General features: G+C 34.5%; 1 protein-coding gene across 1 annotated transcript in view; it reads right to left on the reverse strand.

Moving 5' to 3' along the window:
- CSMD1 (CUB and Sushi multiple domains 1) overlaps window positions 1-18,121 on the reverse strand; it is a 1,087,660-nt gene that overhangs the window by 52,599 nt on the left and 1,016,940 nt on the right. The window contains exons 50-52 of the mRNA XM_058836707.1: window positions 17,684-17,869; window positions 7,612-7,806; window positions 5,007-5,180 (exon numbers count right to left, since the gene is read on the reverse strand). Coding sequence (XP_058692690.1) covers window positions 5,007-5,180; window positions 7,612-7,806; window positions 17,684-17,869 — 555 coding nt within the window. The remainder of the gene's footprint in view (window positions 1-5,006; window positions 5,181-7,611; window positions 7,807-17,683; window positions 17,870-18,121) is intronic.

An 18,121-nucleotide genomic window follows, 5' to 3' on the forward strand; every position in this document is an offset into this window, starting at 1 on the left:
GGGGACACTGTTTCAAAAGTTTTGCTATGCCACGAACTGAAAGCAATCTACTGCTGAAATCTACATCTCGTGAGACAGTCACTGGAAAAGGCAGTAAAATTATCAAGTTTTGCTTTTGATTCTTCCATCCTGCCTGTTCCCAATTAGCTTCTTATTTTCCCTGTGCCTGGAAATAAGTTCCTAATATTTTCTCCCTATTTTTTTTCAAGGGAGTGAGATGAAATAGAAAGGAATACATTAGTTTATTTTTTTTCATTTTCTAGATCTTAATAGTGAAGAATTGAAAAGCAGTAGCTGCACAGAAGACAAACACAGGACCACAGGGAATTTCAAGATGAAAGATAGATGAAATGTGCCACCTGGCATAAAGAAAAATATCATGTACTTTCTCTTAAATGGGGATTTAACAACTAACTGGACTTATTACGTGAGTCATTTCATTTACAAATCATTCCACCTACAGTATTTAATTATTTTTCAGTGAATTTTGACTCATTTAAATTAACTATTCCAACATATCAAGGACTGAAAGAAAACTGCAATGACACAAAATGTATGTAATTTTCTCATCAACTAAAATTAAAGGAAATTAAGAAGGCTGCAAGGGGATTTTTTTAGTAAAATATGCCCTCAAGAATTTAGAAAATTGTTCATTTGGATCAAGGTTGGTCTAGAAGTTTTATACTACATCACCTGGAAAGCAAAATACAAATAATTCTATTTTATTTTAACAAGAATTTCAAATATAAGCCAATATCATAGTATTATACTTCAATTTATCTACAAATTATCAATTAAAGGATTAGATATCAATTAGGATTAGATTTTACATAACCACAGTCCGCAGTAGCATATTTTCATACTGATAAATTTAATGCATTATATATATCATAAAATTAAAAGATGGGATGGAGTAGATTATATTTAAGTTTAGATTTTAAGTATGTCCTGTACTTGTTTATGTGTAGTTTAGCACCTGAAAGGTGAAAAAACAAAGGGAGAAATATCTTTTCAGGAAAACACACTGATCCATAATTAAGTGCCACTGATTTTGTAAATGGACTTTGGCAAATTTAAATGCTTCCAATTTGCCCTATGTCCTATATGAACCTATGGTCAACCATACACACAAATAATTTATAAAAACACATAGGTTTTGTGACTTATAGTTGCAAATATTCTTGGAAGGAACAAAGGGAAAGAGACATATTATCAATGGTGGGAGTGAGTGAAATTGAAAGAAAACTTGACCAACAATTCATATTTATGTTTGCATAACTAATAAAAAAATACAGGTAATTCTAACAAACTGAAGACTTAGTCTTATATTGAGCCTTAGACTCATTCACTTAAGCCCTTGATTTTAGCTTTCTTTGGAGACAAATAAGGAATTGACAAACCCTTTCCTAAGATACAGAAATTAGTGTACTCATGTAACCTGAAATCATAAATTAATTCTACACATATCAGTGGGTACCATAAAGTGATATCTATTTTCATCTATAGCTGTCTTGAATTATATTCATGTAGGTACAGTGTAGATAAAAAAACATCTCTAACTCATTATAATTCCTTTGAAATGGAAAAGCTCATTCAGAGCTCCCTGGATGCTTGCCTTCTGATTTTCACAGGTTTCAGGTAAGTCTTAAGGGCACCTCTGAAACAAATTCGGGGCATTTTGTCCTTGAAATTTAGGAAAATTCAACTAGCAGTATTCACATAATCTAACTTTAAAATTTAAGAATTTACCTTTCCTGAATTGCTCTTTGGAAGAGCTTACATAGTTCCATTTACCTTGTATCATATCCTTAATTGCATCTAAATTAAATGTCTGATGAACATGGTAATAATAGACCTTATGTGAAAGAGTGTAAGAAGGACAGGAAGGGGCTTAGTAGCCTAAGTATGTATTTTTTTCTGCAGCATGCATGGGGTAACTCATATTTAGACTTTCAGACTCAAAGCTGTATAATAGTTTTAGCACTATAGAGCCTGTCTGACTTTGAAATAGCAAAGACTAAGTAGTGATTAACCCATGCATTTAACAGTTCTGAGCATAGGGGTTAATTCAACAATGAAATCAATCAAATAAGAACTAAAGTCCATCTAAGCTTTAGAAAAAGAATAGGGAAGTCTCATAAAGCAAGCAATGCTTTTACTACAGTAATAGTTCCTGCAAGAGAACTTGTTTTCTTTACAAGTGGGAACAGATCTGTAAAAATAATTTAAAATTCAGAATGCAGATAGTCAGGTGGGAAAAAAAAAGTTATTAGCTATAAGGAGATAATAGTAATTGATATCAATTTCAATAGGGATATGTAAAAAACTGAATTAGACAAAATCCACCAAATTACTACTGGAGAAGAAAAGAATGACTCAATATAAATTAAATTCAAGCTGCATATATATACACACACACACATATATATACCTCTATATGTTAGTCCTGTACTGAAAATTCTCCTCCATCTCTATGCTATTTCAATCTAAACTCATGACTACCAGAGACAGTTAGTCTTCTGGAATATTCAGTGTAAACATTATTTCTCAATAGTAAGAATAGAAGAAAAAAACCTATTTTCCAGCCTTTCATGGGCAAGAATGATTTATAATTCAAACAATCCATTGAGACTTGTGTATTGTTTAGTTTGCATATGTTGGCAGCCAAATTATCCTACATATAGCTTTTCAAAAAAGAAAAGTAGTACATAAGCACTAAATACTGTTATTATTGGTCAGTTTACAAAATGGTACTTCAGGTTATTCAAAATGAATGGATACTAATACATATCTTTATGCTTGAATCATTACATGCAGGTGTCAGGCAATACCCTGGCAACGAGTGGTGTAAGACACTGGAAAAACCTACAGGGATAATAACTCTATTTTTGCAATAGCATTTGCATGTTTGGAACGGAAGAAAGGGCTGTGGAAAACTCTTACATATAAAAGTTTTGGGTTGTTGGATCTTCACAGTTGCAGTTCCAACATATTTAGATGTCAGTCAGCCTCAGTCCAGGGATAACCTGACACCAATAGATGGCTGATGTGTCTTTAGATACAAACCTTCCATACAATTCCACTGTGGAACTGATGAACTTACACGTGAAAAAATAATAGCATTCCCCTAAGCAGCACAGCAGTGCAATTTTTTCCTAGGTAAAAAAAAAATTATTTTACTTCTTTACTGCTCTAAATATCAAAAGAAGTAACAATTAGTATACTGTGCTTATGCCTATGTCCTATGCTTACGCTAGCCTATGCTTATTTCCTTCATCAAAATATCTTAATACAGCTTATTTCAAATTGAACAATAAAGTGTGCAAATATATCAAGACAGAGAAGTGTTCTTCATTTTCATAAAATTTGCCAGTAAAAACTGCATCTTGCTGGGAAGCAACTAATAATGAACTGACATTTAGAAGTTAGGTTAGTTCTGTGAGACAACTGTCACTACTTTTGACCACTCTGTCTTAAGAGACAACATAGTATAAAACTATATTCCAAAAAATTGAACTACAAACATTCCTGTTGCAAAATGAAGGAGTCAATCAGGAGTACATAATGAAAGGTTGTAAGTCTTAATTCTGATCTGAATTACATGATTCTGTGCCATATATTTTTTTCTGATAATATTCTGTCTTTATTTTTCTTTCTGCTGCAGCCTAGTATCTGTGAGAAATTGAGGTATTAACAGTTAATAGCTCAAGCATTGCTAAGATCACTGTAGGACTTTGCCTACTATGGCAAGCTGTATAAAGAAGCCACTGCTGATGTGTGGTCACCAAACCTACCCCCCAACACTGAATAAGTCTCTGTGAATTCCTGGAAATCTGGACATAAAATTAGGCCACCTGACAAAAGCTTGAGATAAGATAAAGGTGGCTCTATTGCCCAATTATCTTGGGTCTAAGAAGTAAACAAGAATGAAAGTAAAGAATGAAGAAGTAAACAAGAATTCCTGGGGAGAAGAATGTACCCACAAGGAAAGCCAACTCAGCAGCTGTGCTAAAAATCAGCTCTGTCTGGGTCCAGCACAGGGAGGCCATAGCCCACAGACTCATTTCTGAGGCCTTCAACCAGGGACTGCACATGATCCACAGAGTTGCAACAGATCCACTGTAAAAGACCCACCACCCAGGAGAGGTGCTTCGACATTCCTATGCACATTTGAATATAAAGATAAACATGGAATACTATGTGTTCTGCTAAAATGACATAGTGAAGCAGCAGAGAAGAAAGATGTTTTTTACGTGAAGTTGAGCTTGGAAATAGAAAGCAGAATTCCTCCTTTCCTGAGAGCAACTGAGTACATCCAAATATAAGGCAAGGAGAAAAATCTGCAAAATGAGGGCAGACAAAGCAAATAACAGATTCCAGAAATGGATATCCAGTTCACAACCAAGAATAAATCCACTGCTGAGCATCAAATGTTACAAAAAGAACCTTTTTCTTCTATCTGTTTTAGGAGTGTGAACCAACATGAGTGGATCTGAAGAGAGCAAGAGTTGGGGTGAGAATTAATGTCCAAGCTATATAAATCTCAGGGTTTGAAAGAGTGATTTAAAAGAGTATTGGTTTTGCTTCACTTTTGACTGCCTTTTGTCTGCTTCCCCTGATCAAATGGTCAATATGCTGAATGCTCAATTGTCATTGGAATGCATCAGGAATAGTCCTAATTGAAGATTATCTTGAAGCTCCAAATGCTCCACACACAGCTCCACAAAGAAAAGTGCTGTGAATGTGGGTGATTATTTGAGTCACTTAAAAATTATACTGGTTTGAAAATCATTACAACAACATAAAAAATAATTTAATTTCTAATTAAAAGATATATGCTAGTAGAATAGCACAAAATTATATTCAGTACACAATATTTTCATATTTAAGGTACCTTTATTTTTCATTGATGCAAAAAAGTTGCATGATAAGAGCCAAATTCCAGTTCTTGATACTGTTTAAGAAAAAACAAAATAAAACAAAGAACAGAAATGTGGGGGTTTTACCTAGGCATTGTGTTTCAGTACCGCTCCAGAGACCATTTGCCAAGCACTCTCTCACATGAGAACCAACCAATGTGTATCCCGTGTTACAAGTGAATATTGCTGTAGCTCCATACACTGTTAAGGTTCCAATCTTATTTCCATTTGGTGGAGATGGAAGACCACCACAGGAGATAACTAGGAAAAAAAAAAAAGGAACAGAACATTCTGAAATATGAAAATGCTTTTCATAATTTTTTTGACTGGAAGACAATACATCAGCCCATATATTCTTCAAAAGTAAACCTAATAGGAATAAATACAAGATTTGTATTCCATAGAAAGGGCTTAAAATTATACTTGATTTAGCAACAGATGTTCTAAATCTAAAAATTCTTTGGGATACCTGCATATCTTGACAGCAGCCAATCCATATTTCTAGTTCTGAAACAAGATAATTGCATGAATTCCTGAGAAGGTTGTGGTTACATTCCATATGTACATATCCATGGCTACTCCTCAAATATACTTCCCCTGGTAATCTTCAGTGTTGTGTCAGTTTAAAGGTATTACAAATCTTTTTAACATTTAGTACTCTGAATTGTTATGAACTTTTTTCTTATTTCCCACTACTATTTGTTAGCATATAGTATACATGATATATGATACTCTGCTTGCTAAAACAATAAATCATCTGGTTTTGCTGAAGACTAGATTTGACCAATTTTCACAGAAACTTTCTGTAGCATCAGCTGCGACTCGCAGATATTGCACACCATATGAAAAATTATCTTTCAAGAATGTATCAAACTAATTTAATCAAAGCCATTCCGTAATTTATTTTGTTTCTACAAGAGTATACCAATAATATTGCAATTTAAGATGCAGAGCAATGTCTTCAAGAGCTTCAACTGTATTTGCATATTAGTATAAATCATATGTTTACTTTCAATAACATCTTCATCACAGCTTCCTATTTGAAATCCCAAGGCCCCACTCATATATTTTAAAACATTCACTATGGAAAACAACATGGAATTGGTTAGAATTTGGATAAAATCAAGTACCAGCTACTGATTACTGAACTAAGTCATAATCAGAAAATATATGATCACAGTTTCTTATGTTCATAATATGCCCAGAGATGGGTAAGACTCATTTTGTCTATGATCAAGTCACATTAATGTAATTTGTGGATTAGCCTAATAATATAATTTCTAGTTTTAGTGCTATTAATTACATTTAAGTTAAAAAATAAATCAAACTCCATTTGAAGAGATTGACTCAATAAAATGAACTGCTCTAAACCTATTACAAATGCTTTATTTGCTCTAATTACAGATATTACACCTTAAAATACATAAAATACATTAATAATGAGCTATATCGGTATTTTTAGGCATCTGTTCAGCATACTTTTTTAAAAAAACCTTACTGATTAGATTTCCCTTAATCCAGAATGACCTCTAATTTGAAGTTTTGCAGTTCCTTTAGAGATACTGTGAACAATTAGACATTGATAAATATACTCTAAATTCCTTATCATCAGTGTTTGAATAAGCTTTCCTACTGCTTCAGAAAAATAACTAGAATATATATATATATATATATATGTGTAAAAAAATCTGTCCTTAGCATGTGAGTGACACAGAGAAATTAAACTGTAGACTCCACAAAAATACTCTACAGTGTGTTTCTGGATCTTAATGATCCATCTCCAAGGGGAATATTGCTGAATATCTCTTGGGGGACGAAGTTTGCTATAATTAAATCCTAATCAGTCCTCTAGCAGAGGGGAAAATAATGTACCTTTCTTACAAATTAATCAATATCTCTTCAATCAGAAACTCCCTGTGTTTCTCTATCTAATACTCTTGGTTAACTGCATCTGATGTGGATCACCTCATTTTTTACTCACATAAAATTTCTGTAATTGTAGAGGACAGGCAAGAACTACCTTTTCAAAGACTTGTCAGCAGCTGAACAGTAGCTGCGTATTAGTCAGCATATCAAAACTACATTTTTTAGTCTATGTGCTCAAACAGAAAGGGACACAATTGCAGTTAACATAATTTCAAAAAATAACATTGTAAAAGAAAAAATGAAATTTGGTAAGAAATTTGTTAAGACTTTGGTACTGTAACCCTTGAAATCTCTGTAATTCCACTGAGATTGCCAAAGTTCTCTAACACTTCAAACATCCAAAGTTAGGATTGATGTAATTTACAGCATTTTTGTATGAAGACCCTATAAAAGATCATATGAATGTTTCTTCAACAGTACAGTTTTAATGCTTCATCCAAGAGGTCAAAGCAATATCATCTTCTAATCTGGAATCTTCTAAAGTAATAACATTCTCTCCTAGTATTTTTCAAATACTTTTGCACCACCTAGTAGAATAAATGCAGATTGATTTCTTGATGCTACTTCAGGCTCTGGTATGAAACATTGTACTTAACAACAACCCCAACAAGGGGTTGGAATAAATTAATTTAAAGTTAATGAAAATTTCACACTTTCTTACTTATTGGAATGTGAGAGCAATATAGTTTATTAAAGTCTTTATTTATAAAAGAAAATATTTGTATTAAAAAGCATAGGATATCCCATAAACAAGTATGTTCCTTACCCTTACAAGTTGGCTTTTCATTTCCTACACTCCAGGTTCCATTAGTCCTGCAATGTATGAGTCTTTGACCCAATAAATAATATCCAGGACTGCAGCTGAGCATGACTTGAGCTCCATACTCATTCAGTGACCCAGAAATCAGTCTCCAGACAACATGTTCTGACAGAAGAGTCTCTATGCTTGGGCAGGTTACAGCTGTGAAGAAAGGACATGTACATATTAGCATTCTGCCCCTAAATTTCTTTATAGGTATATGCCATGCCTTACTGCCAGATGTTTCACAATCTAAGACTTAGAATACCATAGTCATTTTGGAAAGACAAGCTCTAAGAAAAATAATTCTCGTACAGTGAGTATTACAAATTGAACTGGAGTTTGTAGTATATTTTCACTTAGTGGATGTAGTGGAACAATGACATACAGTTATGCTCTCTAATGAGATTTATTCAAAGACTTCAGAGACAAAATACATCACAGAATATGGTGGATGTAAAAGGGAAAGCAAATATTGCTATGTAATGTTTGCAAAGCTTGAAGCTCTTAAAACAGGTTGCTATAAAAGCTGCTAGCACACATTGAAATGCTAATTACTATAAAACCATATATTGTGGGTGTACAGGAAAATTAATTAATTCCAGTTTAGAAAACTTTAAAAAACCTGATGATACTTTGGAAGATTTTTGGAGTTATTTCAGTTCTTTTGTTTTTAGTACTTCATATTTTGTAAGAGAATGCAGTTACTGATAGTAGTAGACAAGAAGTATAGTATATGGTTTTTTTTCCGTTTCAATTTGATGCTCTGCAATTTAAGTCCACAGAACGCTTACAGTATTTATGATATTGACATGATTTCTATCTTAATGTACCTATGACTCTAGACTAGCATTATGAAAATATTTATGACTATTTTAAATAGTTACATTTGTTATCTTTTACCATGCTATTCACAATTTCCCTGCTATAGAAAAAGTCAGTATGAATTACTGACTGTTTATGTCACTAAGTGAGATTCATGAACTGAATAATTTAGAAAAAGCTACTACCCCAGAAATAGCTGAAAAAAGCTGTAGTTTCCAAGGAAAATCAACCACCAACAAAAAACAAGAAGTAGCAGAAATTTAGTTTCTTTATATATTGCTCAGTGGAAGACAAAAACATTAAGAGGAAGTGTGTAAAAATCCCAAATGAAGAAATAAAAAGAAGAGTCTGGTTCTCATTTATGCTACAATAAATTCATACCATTACACCAGGAAAAAGACTAACAATCTGGCAAAATAAATACATAAATAAATACATTCTCTATAGACATCACACTGTCTGAGAAGTATAAAGAGTTTTTATCACAAGTATGAATGTGTGATGGAAGACACTAGTTCAGGAAATCATTGAACTAAAGGGGAAGTGATAGAATCAAAATTCCCGTAAAAATTAAGCATTAACATTTAGATGTTAATTCTATAATTATACATCTACCTTTTTCAATAGTTATCTTACCCATGGAAAATTTTGGCATCCAGAAAAATTGGAACTAAACACAGCATGTTTATGAAGATGTGTAAGTATTAACAAATGAGAAATAATTTGAAGAACTTCCAAATGAAAGATTATAATGTTATATTGAGTTGAAATTATAGAATATTTTCTTAGATTTCTTTGGTATATCTTAGGAAGGATTGCCAGTGTACAATCAGTTTGAAACTTAAGTGGTCTCCACTTTAGCTTTTAAAACTATATTTTGACTACTGGAGTTCGGTGTCCCAGCTAAATAGAGGACTTCCTACTTAATAATTTAATTTATTTTGGTGTTGATACTAAACTATGTTTCATAGCTATGGAAAAATTATGAACTATAAACAAAGAAACATTTTTCCACACTTGTGGTTAAATAAAATGTGCATATTGAAGCACTCTACTTAACAACTTTTACTGAAAAACATATAAGTCTTTCCAAAAACAAAACATATTCAAAATAGGAACTTAATGCGTATCAACTCTTTTCACTCCTCCTTCCAAACAACAGTTTTATTGGTTCTTTCAAATATGAAAGCAAGTTTCTTATTTAGTCCAATAGCAAAAATTTTAGTCTTAACCATAGGACATCTCAAGACAGGCTCAGCTACTTCAAAATATGTAAATAAGCTGCATGGATGTTACCTCTACATCCTGAGGTCAGTATGCAATTTATTCTTTCTTTATCTATAGATACACATTGATTTGCAAGCATACTTTATAAACAACTATCAGATTCTAATGCACAAATGTGCAATTTCTAATTCAAGATATTCTTCAATACATAATATACTTCTGGCTGTGTTTATGTAATCAACTAAACCTGCTGCTTGAAAAACTTTAATTTTACAGGGACTGATTTTGATTTATTAAATTCCTCATCCTTCAAGAAACAAAACAGTAACTATTATAAGGTGCTTGATTTTGTGCACATGGTTTGTGAATGAGTGCATCAACTTGCCTCTTATGGTCAGTCTCTTGGAAATTATGGTCTGGGCACTATTTAAATTCTCATTTACATACATGAAACTTTGTAAGGGATTATCTCAACTTCTTGCAGATGTGAAGATGTTCTCTTACTCCTCCAGGCATTTTTATACAAAAATGTATGTATAATATTTATTTACATAAAATACATGTCAGAAAGCATAATTATAATTTGAAATCATGATTATCTATTTTAATGACATGATAATCTCCCTATATTTATAATTCTGAATATACTCAAAAGCAGTGAATTCTTAATGAGATAATACTACTACCATAAAAAAAAAAAAAAAAAAAAAAAAAAGCTAAAACAGGAAGATCTATCAGATCAATATGTAGCTTGGAGGCTGGTGTGGGTGGAAAAATTTGGGTTTTGTTGACCATGGGATGATCTACTTAATACCTGGTCTACAGACACCTGACAGGATGTACCTTTCTCAGAGGGGAAAAATATCTCTAGCACAGGAGCTGGTGGGGCTCACTGAAAGAGCTTTAAAGTGGTTTGGAAGGGGGAAAGGGAAAATACCAGTCTTGGCAGTGATGAGTGATGGTATGGTGTGCCAAAATTTGGGGAAAAGAACACTAATCTCTCAATCTTCTTCACAAGGTGCTGGCTACAAAGTATCACACTTAAAATGTTTCTACACATGCACACAGTGTAAGTAAAGCAAAATGAGCTCAAAGCTTTGCCCCAGACCCAGTCTGATATCATTGGCCTAAGCTAAACCCAGTGGGATGAGTCCTGTGACTGGAGTGCCCTCTTGGATGGTCACAGCCTCTTTAGGAGGGATAGGCAGGGCAGAAAAGGCAAAAGGCAAAAGGTGGTGAGGGGGTGGCACCAACGTAGTAGAAGGGGTACAATTGAAGGAGTTCTCAGCAATGGCTCAGTTGAGAGTTTCTGGATAAGAATAAAGGGCCTAACAAATCATGTGAATGTTATTGTGGGAGCCTACTGTAGACCTACAGCTAGGAAGATGATGCCAACGAATTATTCTTTGAGCAACTAAGGGACACGCTTCCAAGTCAACGGCTCTTGTCCTTATGAGGGACTTCAATTTGCCAGAAATTACCTGGGAGAACCACACAGCTGCTACAACCCAGACCAGAAGATTACTAAAATCCTGGATGATAAGTTTATGGAACAGATCAAAATGGAGATGGCTCAGAAAGGTGCACTCCTTGATCTACTGCTTATCAACAGGGAGGATCTGGAACCCATCAGGAGACTGGTGGCCATCTTGGCCTCAGTGACCATAAAGCTACTGAGTTTAAAATTTCTGTTGACAGAAGGAAAAAGTGTCAGCACAACCTCAGCTCTTGAATGAGAGTAGATTACAAACTTCTCAGGGAACTGGTAAGTAAAATCCCCATGAAAAATATTTTTGCAGGTGTTTTGATCCATTAGTGCTTGTCACCTTTAAAATAGTCTCCCTAAGGGCACAGGAATGTCAGAAGTCAAGCAGGTGAGTCAAGCAGGTGTGTCAAGCAGGTGAGGCAAAAGGCCAGCTTGGCTGAACAGGGATCTCCTCTTGGAAATAAGGCAAAAAAGGAAGGTGCATTCCCTGTAGAAGCAAGATAAAAGTGTCATGGAAGAAGATAGAGATGTTGCTTGCCACTATAGTGAGAAAATTCATCCAGTCAAAACTCAGCTGGAGTTGAAGCTGGCAAAAAATATCATGGACAATAAACTTACATATTTCTTTCAAATATATTAATGGCAAAAGTCAATATAGAAATAACATCGAGGATTATTAATCACAGGATGAGGATGGTCACCTCACAAACAGGGACATGGACAAGGCAGAGGTGCTTATTGCATTGTCTTCAACAAGGATGATGCACCAAGGTGGTCTCAGAGCCCTGAACTGGAGGATCATGACTGCGAGAATGACCAACTCCTAGTCAACCCTGAAATTGTGTGGGAACTGCTGATCCAGTTGGATCCTTACACATCTATGGGGTCTGATGGAATTAATCCAAGAATCCTCAAAGAGCTCAGTGATGTTATTGAAAAACCTCTCTCAATGATTTTTGAGCATTTTTTTGAAATCTGGAGAGGTCCCAGCTGACTGGAAGCTGGAGAGCACTGTCCCAGTTTTCACGAAGGGCAAGAAGGAAGACGCTGGAAACCTCAGGACTATCATTCCCACTTCAGTGAAAAATTTTATTCCTCTACTGCTCTAAATATCAAAATTGAAAAATAATCATGGAAAATCTTATTCTAGGAAGTGTTGAAAAACATCTGAAGGTTGCTCTTCAAGAGTATCTTGAATATTGTGACTCTGAGTGCAATTATCTTTTTTTTAAAAAAAAAAAAAGTACAATGTTCATGATAGTAAAATATCTCAATTACAGGAACTTGTTATTTAGCAGTAGTTGCTATTATTTTCAAGGTGCACATGATACTCGATTGCCATTCTTCAGCTGGTAATTACCAACCACAAAAAAGTGGAAAGGGCATTTTAGCCTTACTGTTTGGTGAACTTAATGCAGTAATGTGACCTATATTTTTTAAATATAACCTTTTGAATAACTTCACTATTAGCTTAAAAATAAGACCAACATTAAGATGAAGTGATGCATTATATCTGAGATACTTGTGTGGTTTAAATTTAGTAAAATTAGAGGATAGTAGGAAACCAAGTAATCCTATACAACACAGAATCTATGAACAAAGACCTAAGAACAAAATAGGATCACTTGAGCAAGTTGATAGTCTCAGTATGCTGACGGAAAGGAAAAAAATTAATCTGTTTGTGTTGGCTAATATATTCAAGTAGAAAAGGCTTCAAAACCTCAAAACAGACAAACAAAAGGATCATGTGGTATTCAGCATCAGTCTGTCAATCCAGCCAGCTATATCAAGCCGATCTGTCATCAGTCTAATGTATCTTGACTAATTTAAAATTGCTAAATTTATTAACTGCTTTACTGCAGTTCATTGAATACGTACTCCATGTTACATACCAAACAAATACTTAAAAAAAAAAATACTTACTGACCTTAGGATTTGTTAAAGAAAATGAGTATGATGTTCTGAATGTCTTAGCAAATAAAAATCACCAGCACAATATTTACGATGAGTTGATGGTGAATTTTTGCCTGTTTATCTTAGCAAATTTGGTTTTGCATTTATACTACAACTAATGTTTTATTCCAGAACTACTTATAATTCTAAGTTCTATATTAGATATTTTCCAAACATATTGAAAATTATGAAAAAGGCTAACTAATAAACTAATAAATTACAAAATTTATAATTATTTTTCAATTAATTTCTAGGGAAAAAAAGATGTCTGAACCATCACTGGTTCATCAGCATTACAGCTCAGCACACACACCTTCAAAAAAAACCATCTGCAGTGAAATCTGCAATATTAAGATTATGGAAAAGTGCCATTAGCTGTTCCTTAAAAGATTTGATGTTAGATGAATTAGCATAAACCAATCAAGGACCTAATTTAAATCTTTGAATAAATGTATTAAAGGAATAGTGGAAAAGAGCTATAAAGTTATGCAGTTACAGGGAATATCTCAGCCAATTAAAATGTTAGAAGAATGAACCATCTCATGGTTCAATGAGCCAAACTCAACATTCTATGTAATGCATCCACATACTTCTTTGAAAAGGAAAGCAGTAAGAGCAAAGGCCAGAGAGACATAGATTTGAAGAATCAATGGATAAAAGTGAACTTTGTGAAGTTCAACAAGGCCGAGTCCTACCCATCGGTCAGGGCAATCTGAAGCACGAGTACAGGCTGGGCACGGAATAAACTGAGAGCAGCCCTGAGGAGAAGGACTTTGGGTGTTGGTTGATAAGAAGCTTGACATGAGCCAGCAATGTGCACTTGCCAACTGTATTCTGGGCTACATTGAAAGAAGTATGACCCAGTAGGTTGAGAGAAGTGATTTTACCCCTCTATGCTGCTCTTGTGAGACCCCACCTGGATTACTGTGTCCAACTCTAGGGACCCCAACAAAAGAAAGATGTGGACTTGTTGGAGTGAATCCAGAGAAGGCCAAAAGCACCTCTGATGATGACAGGCTGAGGGAGATGGTGTCATTCAGCCTGGAGAAAAGTAGGCTCCTGGGAGACCTTAGAGAAGCCTTCCAGTGCTTAAAGGGGGCTACAAGAGAGATAGAGACTTTTCACAAGAGCATGTAGTGATAGAAAAAGGAGTAATGGTTTCAAATTTAAAGAGAGTGAGTTTAGATTAGAAATTCTTCAGCATGAGGGTGGTAAGGCACTGGAACAGGTTTCCCAGAGAAGCTGGGACTGTCCGATTCCTGGAAGTGTTCAAAGACAGGTTAGATGAGGTTGTAAGCAACCTGGTCCAGTGGAAGGTATTCCTATCCACGGCAGGGAGGGTTGATGATTTATAATCTTCCTTCCAACAAAACTATTCTCTGATTCTATGGAAGAGCAATAGAGAAATCTTTTCCCTGCATCATGCTCTAGGAATCTCTATGCAGAAGGTATTTGTCATTCAGTTAGGCTTACTCAGTAGATATCTGTGGCCTTGTATTTTCTGTAATTAAATTCAATAGCCTAATATCCATGATCAATCTGTGTCTTGCTCTATGACCATCACAAATCATATTTTTCATGCTTCAAATCTGATGTAAATACTTTTAATGAAAAGAAAGGCATTTCAAACATCTGCCTCAGGCATGATATTATCAGAGGTGCTTTGCAAAGCAAACTGCCCTGATTTCAACCTTCATTTTAATACACATGGGAATAAAACCAGATTTATTTATTTATCATTTATTTTTCTGTGCTGTGTTTGCTTCCCATCAAGTTAGAGATGCTTCTGTTTCTGGAGATTAAATACATCTAACTTTATAGCAACAATACTGGATAAAACAGGTTGTATGGAGATTGCCTAAGCTCTTCTGCACTTTGCAAGAAAGACATCTTGAGTAAAGCATGCCTGCCTCTGAATAGCAATCCATTCTGAAAATATTGATTTTGAATTGTCAGGTACATCACTAGCACTTTAATTTAGCATGCCTAGATTTAGAAGTAATTGGATTTTTTTTTTTTCAAACAATAATTTTTTAGAAAAAGAAAAGAGAAGACAAGGAAGAAAGAGTGTTATAAACTTGTTAATTTATTATAAATACTAAACATATTTTTTAATGTTCAAAGTTGTGCTAAATGTTAATAATTAAGTTTTGTTTTAAAGGGTAGTCTTTGTCTGGTTAAGCTTGACCATTTCAATAATACAAGCTTTTGTTTGCTTGTTTGTTTTTTCACTGCAGATATAGTGTAATTAATTTAGCATATCTAATCCCCAGATAGTTTATACAGCTTCTTCCCTCAAAAAAAAAAAAAAAAATCTGCTGACATTTTTGTTGATTAATCATTCAAGTTATGTGCTTTGTACACTGTCATTTTTTTCTGAGAATGAAGCTCACTTCAATTCACTGGAGCACTGCCTTCCCTCTGTACATGGCTCTGAATTCAGCTCATGTCTGTGTGATCACAGCTGGTTTTGAATAATCCTCTTTATGTACTCTGTGGAATTGCTGTGTACAGTTTTAGGCACTGCCCTTCAGGAAAGGTGAAGATCAATTGGAGATTGTCCAGAGGACAATAATGAGAATGACTGGTCCTAAAAGTAGGAAGGAAGAGTGAGAATGAATCACAGTAAGATAGTTATCTCTACAAGGTGACTGAGTGCACTGGATTCAGGAATCAAGGTGTTGGCAGGAGTGAGTGAGCAGCTCCAGGGGTGGCCTTTGTGAGGAGAGGCTGTGGGGCACAGTCAAAGGATCCACTGTAGAGCACAGCTGAGCTCTGCAGCCATCATGGTAGCATCTCTGGGAAACTATGTTTAGGAAAGGGCAAAACTCTGCACAGGCAGAGAGGGCAGAAACAAAAAGAGTGAGAAACAGAAGAGGGAATACTAAGGTCACATAAGACAGAGGTGTTCCAGACACTAGAGCTGGTGTTTTGCTGCAGTCCAATGGAAAGGACCATGCCAGAGCAGATATCCATATGCAGCCCCCACTGGAGCAGGTGAATATTATTTCTTGAAAAAGCTGATGGAGGATCCACACTAGAGCAACTTTATCTTGAAGTTCAGTAGCTCATGAAGAAGAGATATGCTGGAGCAGAGTGCAAGGAGGAAGGGGAAGCAGAGAAAAGCCTTTAATAAGCTGATCACAACTCCCATTTCTTATGCCCTAGCACTGGCTGGAGTAAGAAGAACCAACAGAATGAAGGTGACCCAGGGAACAGAGGGAGGAAAGCATTGTTTTGATGTTTTTTAACCTTTATTTTCTGAAACTTATTTGACCTTATCTTAACTGTCAATACATTAAATTAACTTTTTCCAAGTTGAATTTTCTCTCTGTCCCTATTTTGACCCATGAGATTTTTCATCCTATTTTTTCCCATCTGGTTGAAAAGGGAAAGGGAGTGAACAGCTGGGTGAGATATGACTGCTCACCAAGGATAACTCACTACACTGAAAAAATAACAGTTTTCAAACACATTAATAAAGAGAATAAACACAGAATAAAACAAGTATAAAGAAACTTCTATTTGCCCACTGTGGATACAAAATGAAACAAGGCCTTTACACTACAGAAAAACAGCTTCAGATTATATAAATATTAGGGAAAACTGCAAAGGGGAAAGTAAATTACTGAGAATATTCAAGAAGGTGCTCAAGATTAGGTTAAATGACCATCTGTCAAGGATGCCTAGAAATTGTCTCAAACTAACTTTCAAATATATTTTCTAATGACTGCTATCAAGTAATTCAAATAAATAAAAACCCTTTCACAATCATGTATGAGTTCACAATTCTTGCATTTGCTTCATTTAACTAATTTTACTCATTTTCCTATTTCTTTAAAAATTAGTTGAATTTTACTTGTTTGAGAAATTAAAGTGCTTATCAAATTCAGAATCTGGAAGGCACATACATGTGCTGTTGATTTAATCAAGATTCTAAATTAACTCTAAAAATTTTTACACATAGTATTATAGAAACTATTAACTTTGAGATTATGTCCTAATCAGTATTTCAAGTCACGTTGAAGTCAGGCTCACTTAATTATTGCTTTGATTCAGGACAGAGAGATGCAGTGGCTGCCCAATGCAAATGAGAGGCCATGCCTTGTAGTAGATGAGTCTGCACTACATTGGCTTGCTCCTGACAGGAGGCAGAAATGAAGACTGAAGGATTCTTATTCAGCTTAATTATCTACACTAATATTTTTAGAAATAATTTTTGCTTTTATTACTTTCAAATCTATATTAAAAAAGAAATTTTAATTGGTGGTTGTAACTCACCATGGTGAAGGGCATATTATTCATACTAAAATATACAGGAAACTTAATTATCTAACAATTTATATTCAGATGTTTTGAAGAAGATAAAAGGGTTTTTTTTATTAAAAAAATTTATAGGCCTCTTCTACTTTACTTCATGCTAAATGATGACGCATTCCTGAATGGCCACTTCAGGGCATATGTATATGTAGAACCTAAACCTCAGGAGTGAAGAATGTGCTGAGAAAGTCCTGGGGAACTATTCTTGGGAAATTCATGCCCACTTACATTTGCAAACAGGTGGCCTCCCTTTGTTGCTCCACAATCCATCTTCTTGACACACTGCTGTTGCTTGTTGACTAGATTCTAGCTTGAAGCCCTCATTACATTCATATATCAATCTACTGCCCAAAGTGAATTCATTACCTATAACTGAACCATTCCCAGGGGACTCAGGAATGCCACAAGATACAGCTGAAAAGAAAGGAAAGAAAAATATAAATAACTTCAATTTTATCATATGTATCTTTAAAATATTGTCCTACCACTGAAATAAGAAACATAGGTTAGTAATTTAGACAAATCCCATTTATAATAATTGAAATTATTTTTCCACCATATTTGCGACATTCTGATAAATGTAACAGTATTTAAAGCATTGATAAAAACTTAGAAGTGCATCTAATATAGACAAACATTTTATAAATAATTATTTAGTTCAATATA

This window comes from Poecile atricapillus, chromosome 3, assembly GCF_030490865.1.
Source record: "Poecile atricapillus isolate bPoeAtr1 chromosome 3, bPoeAtr1.hap1, whole genome shotgun sequence".
In the NCBI taxonomy this organism is placed as follows: Eukaryota; Metazoa; Chordata; class Aves; order Passeriformes; family Paridae; genus Poecile; species Poecile atricapillus.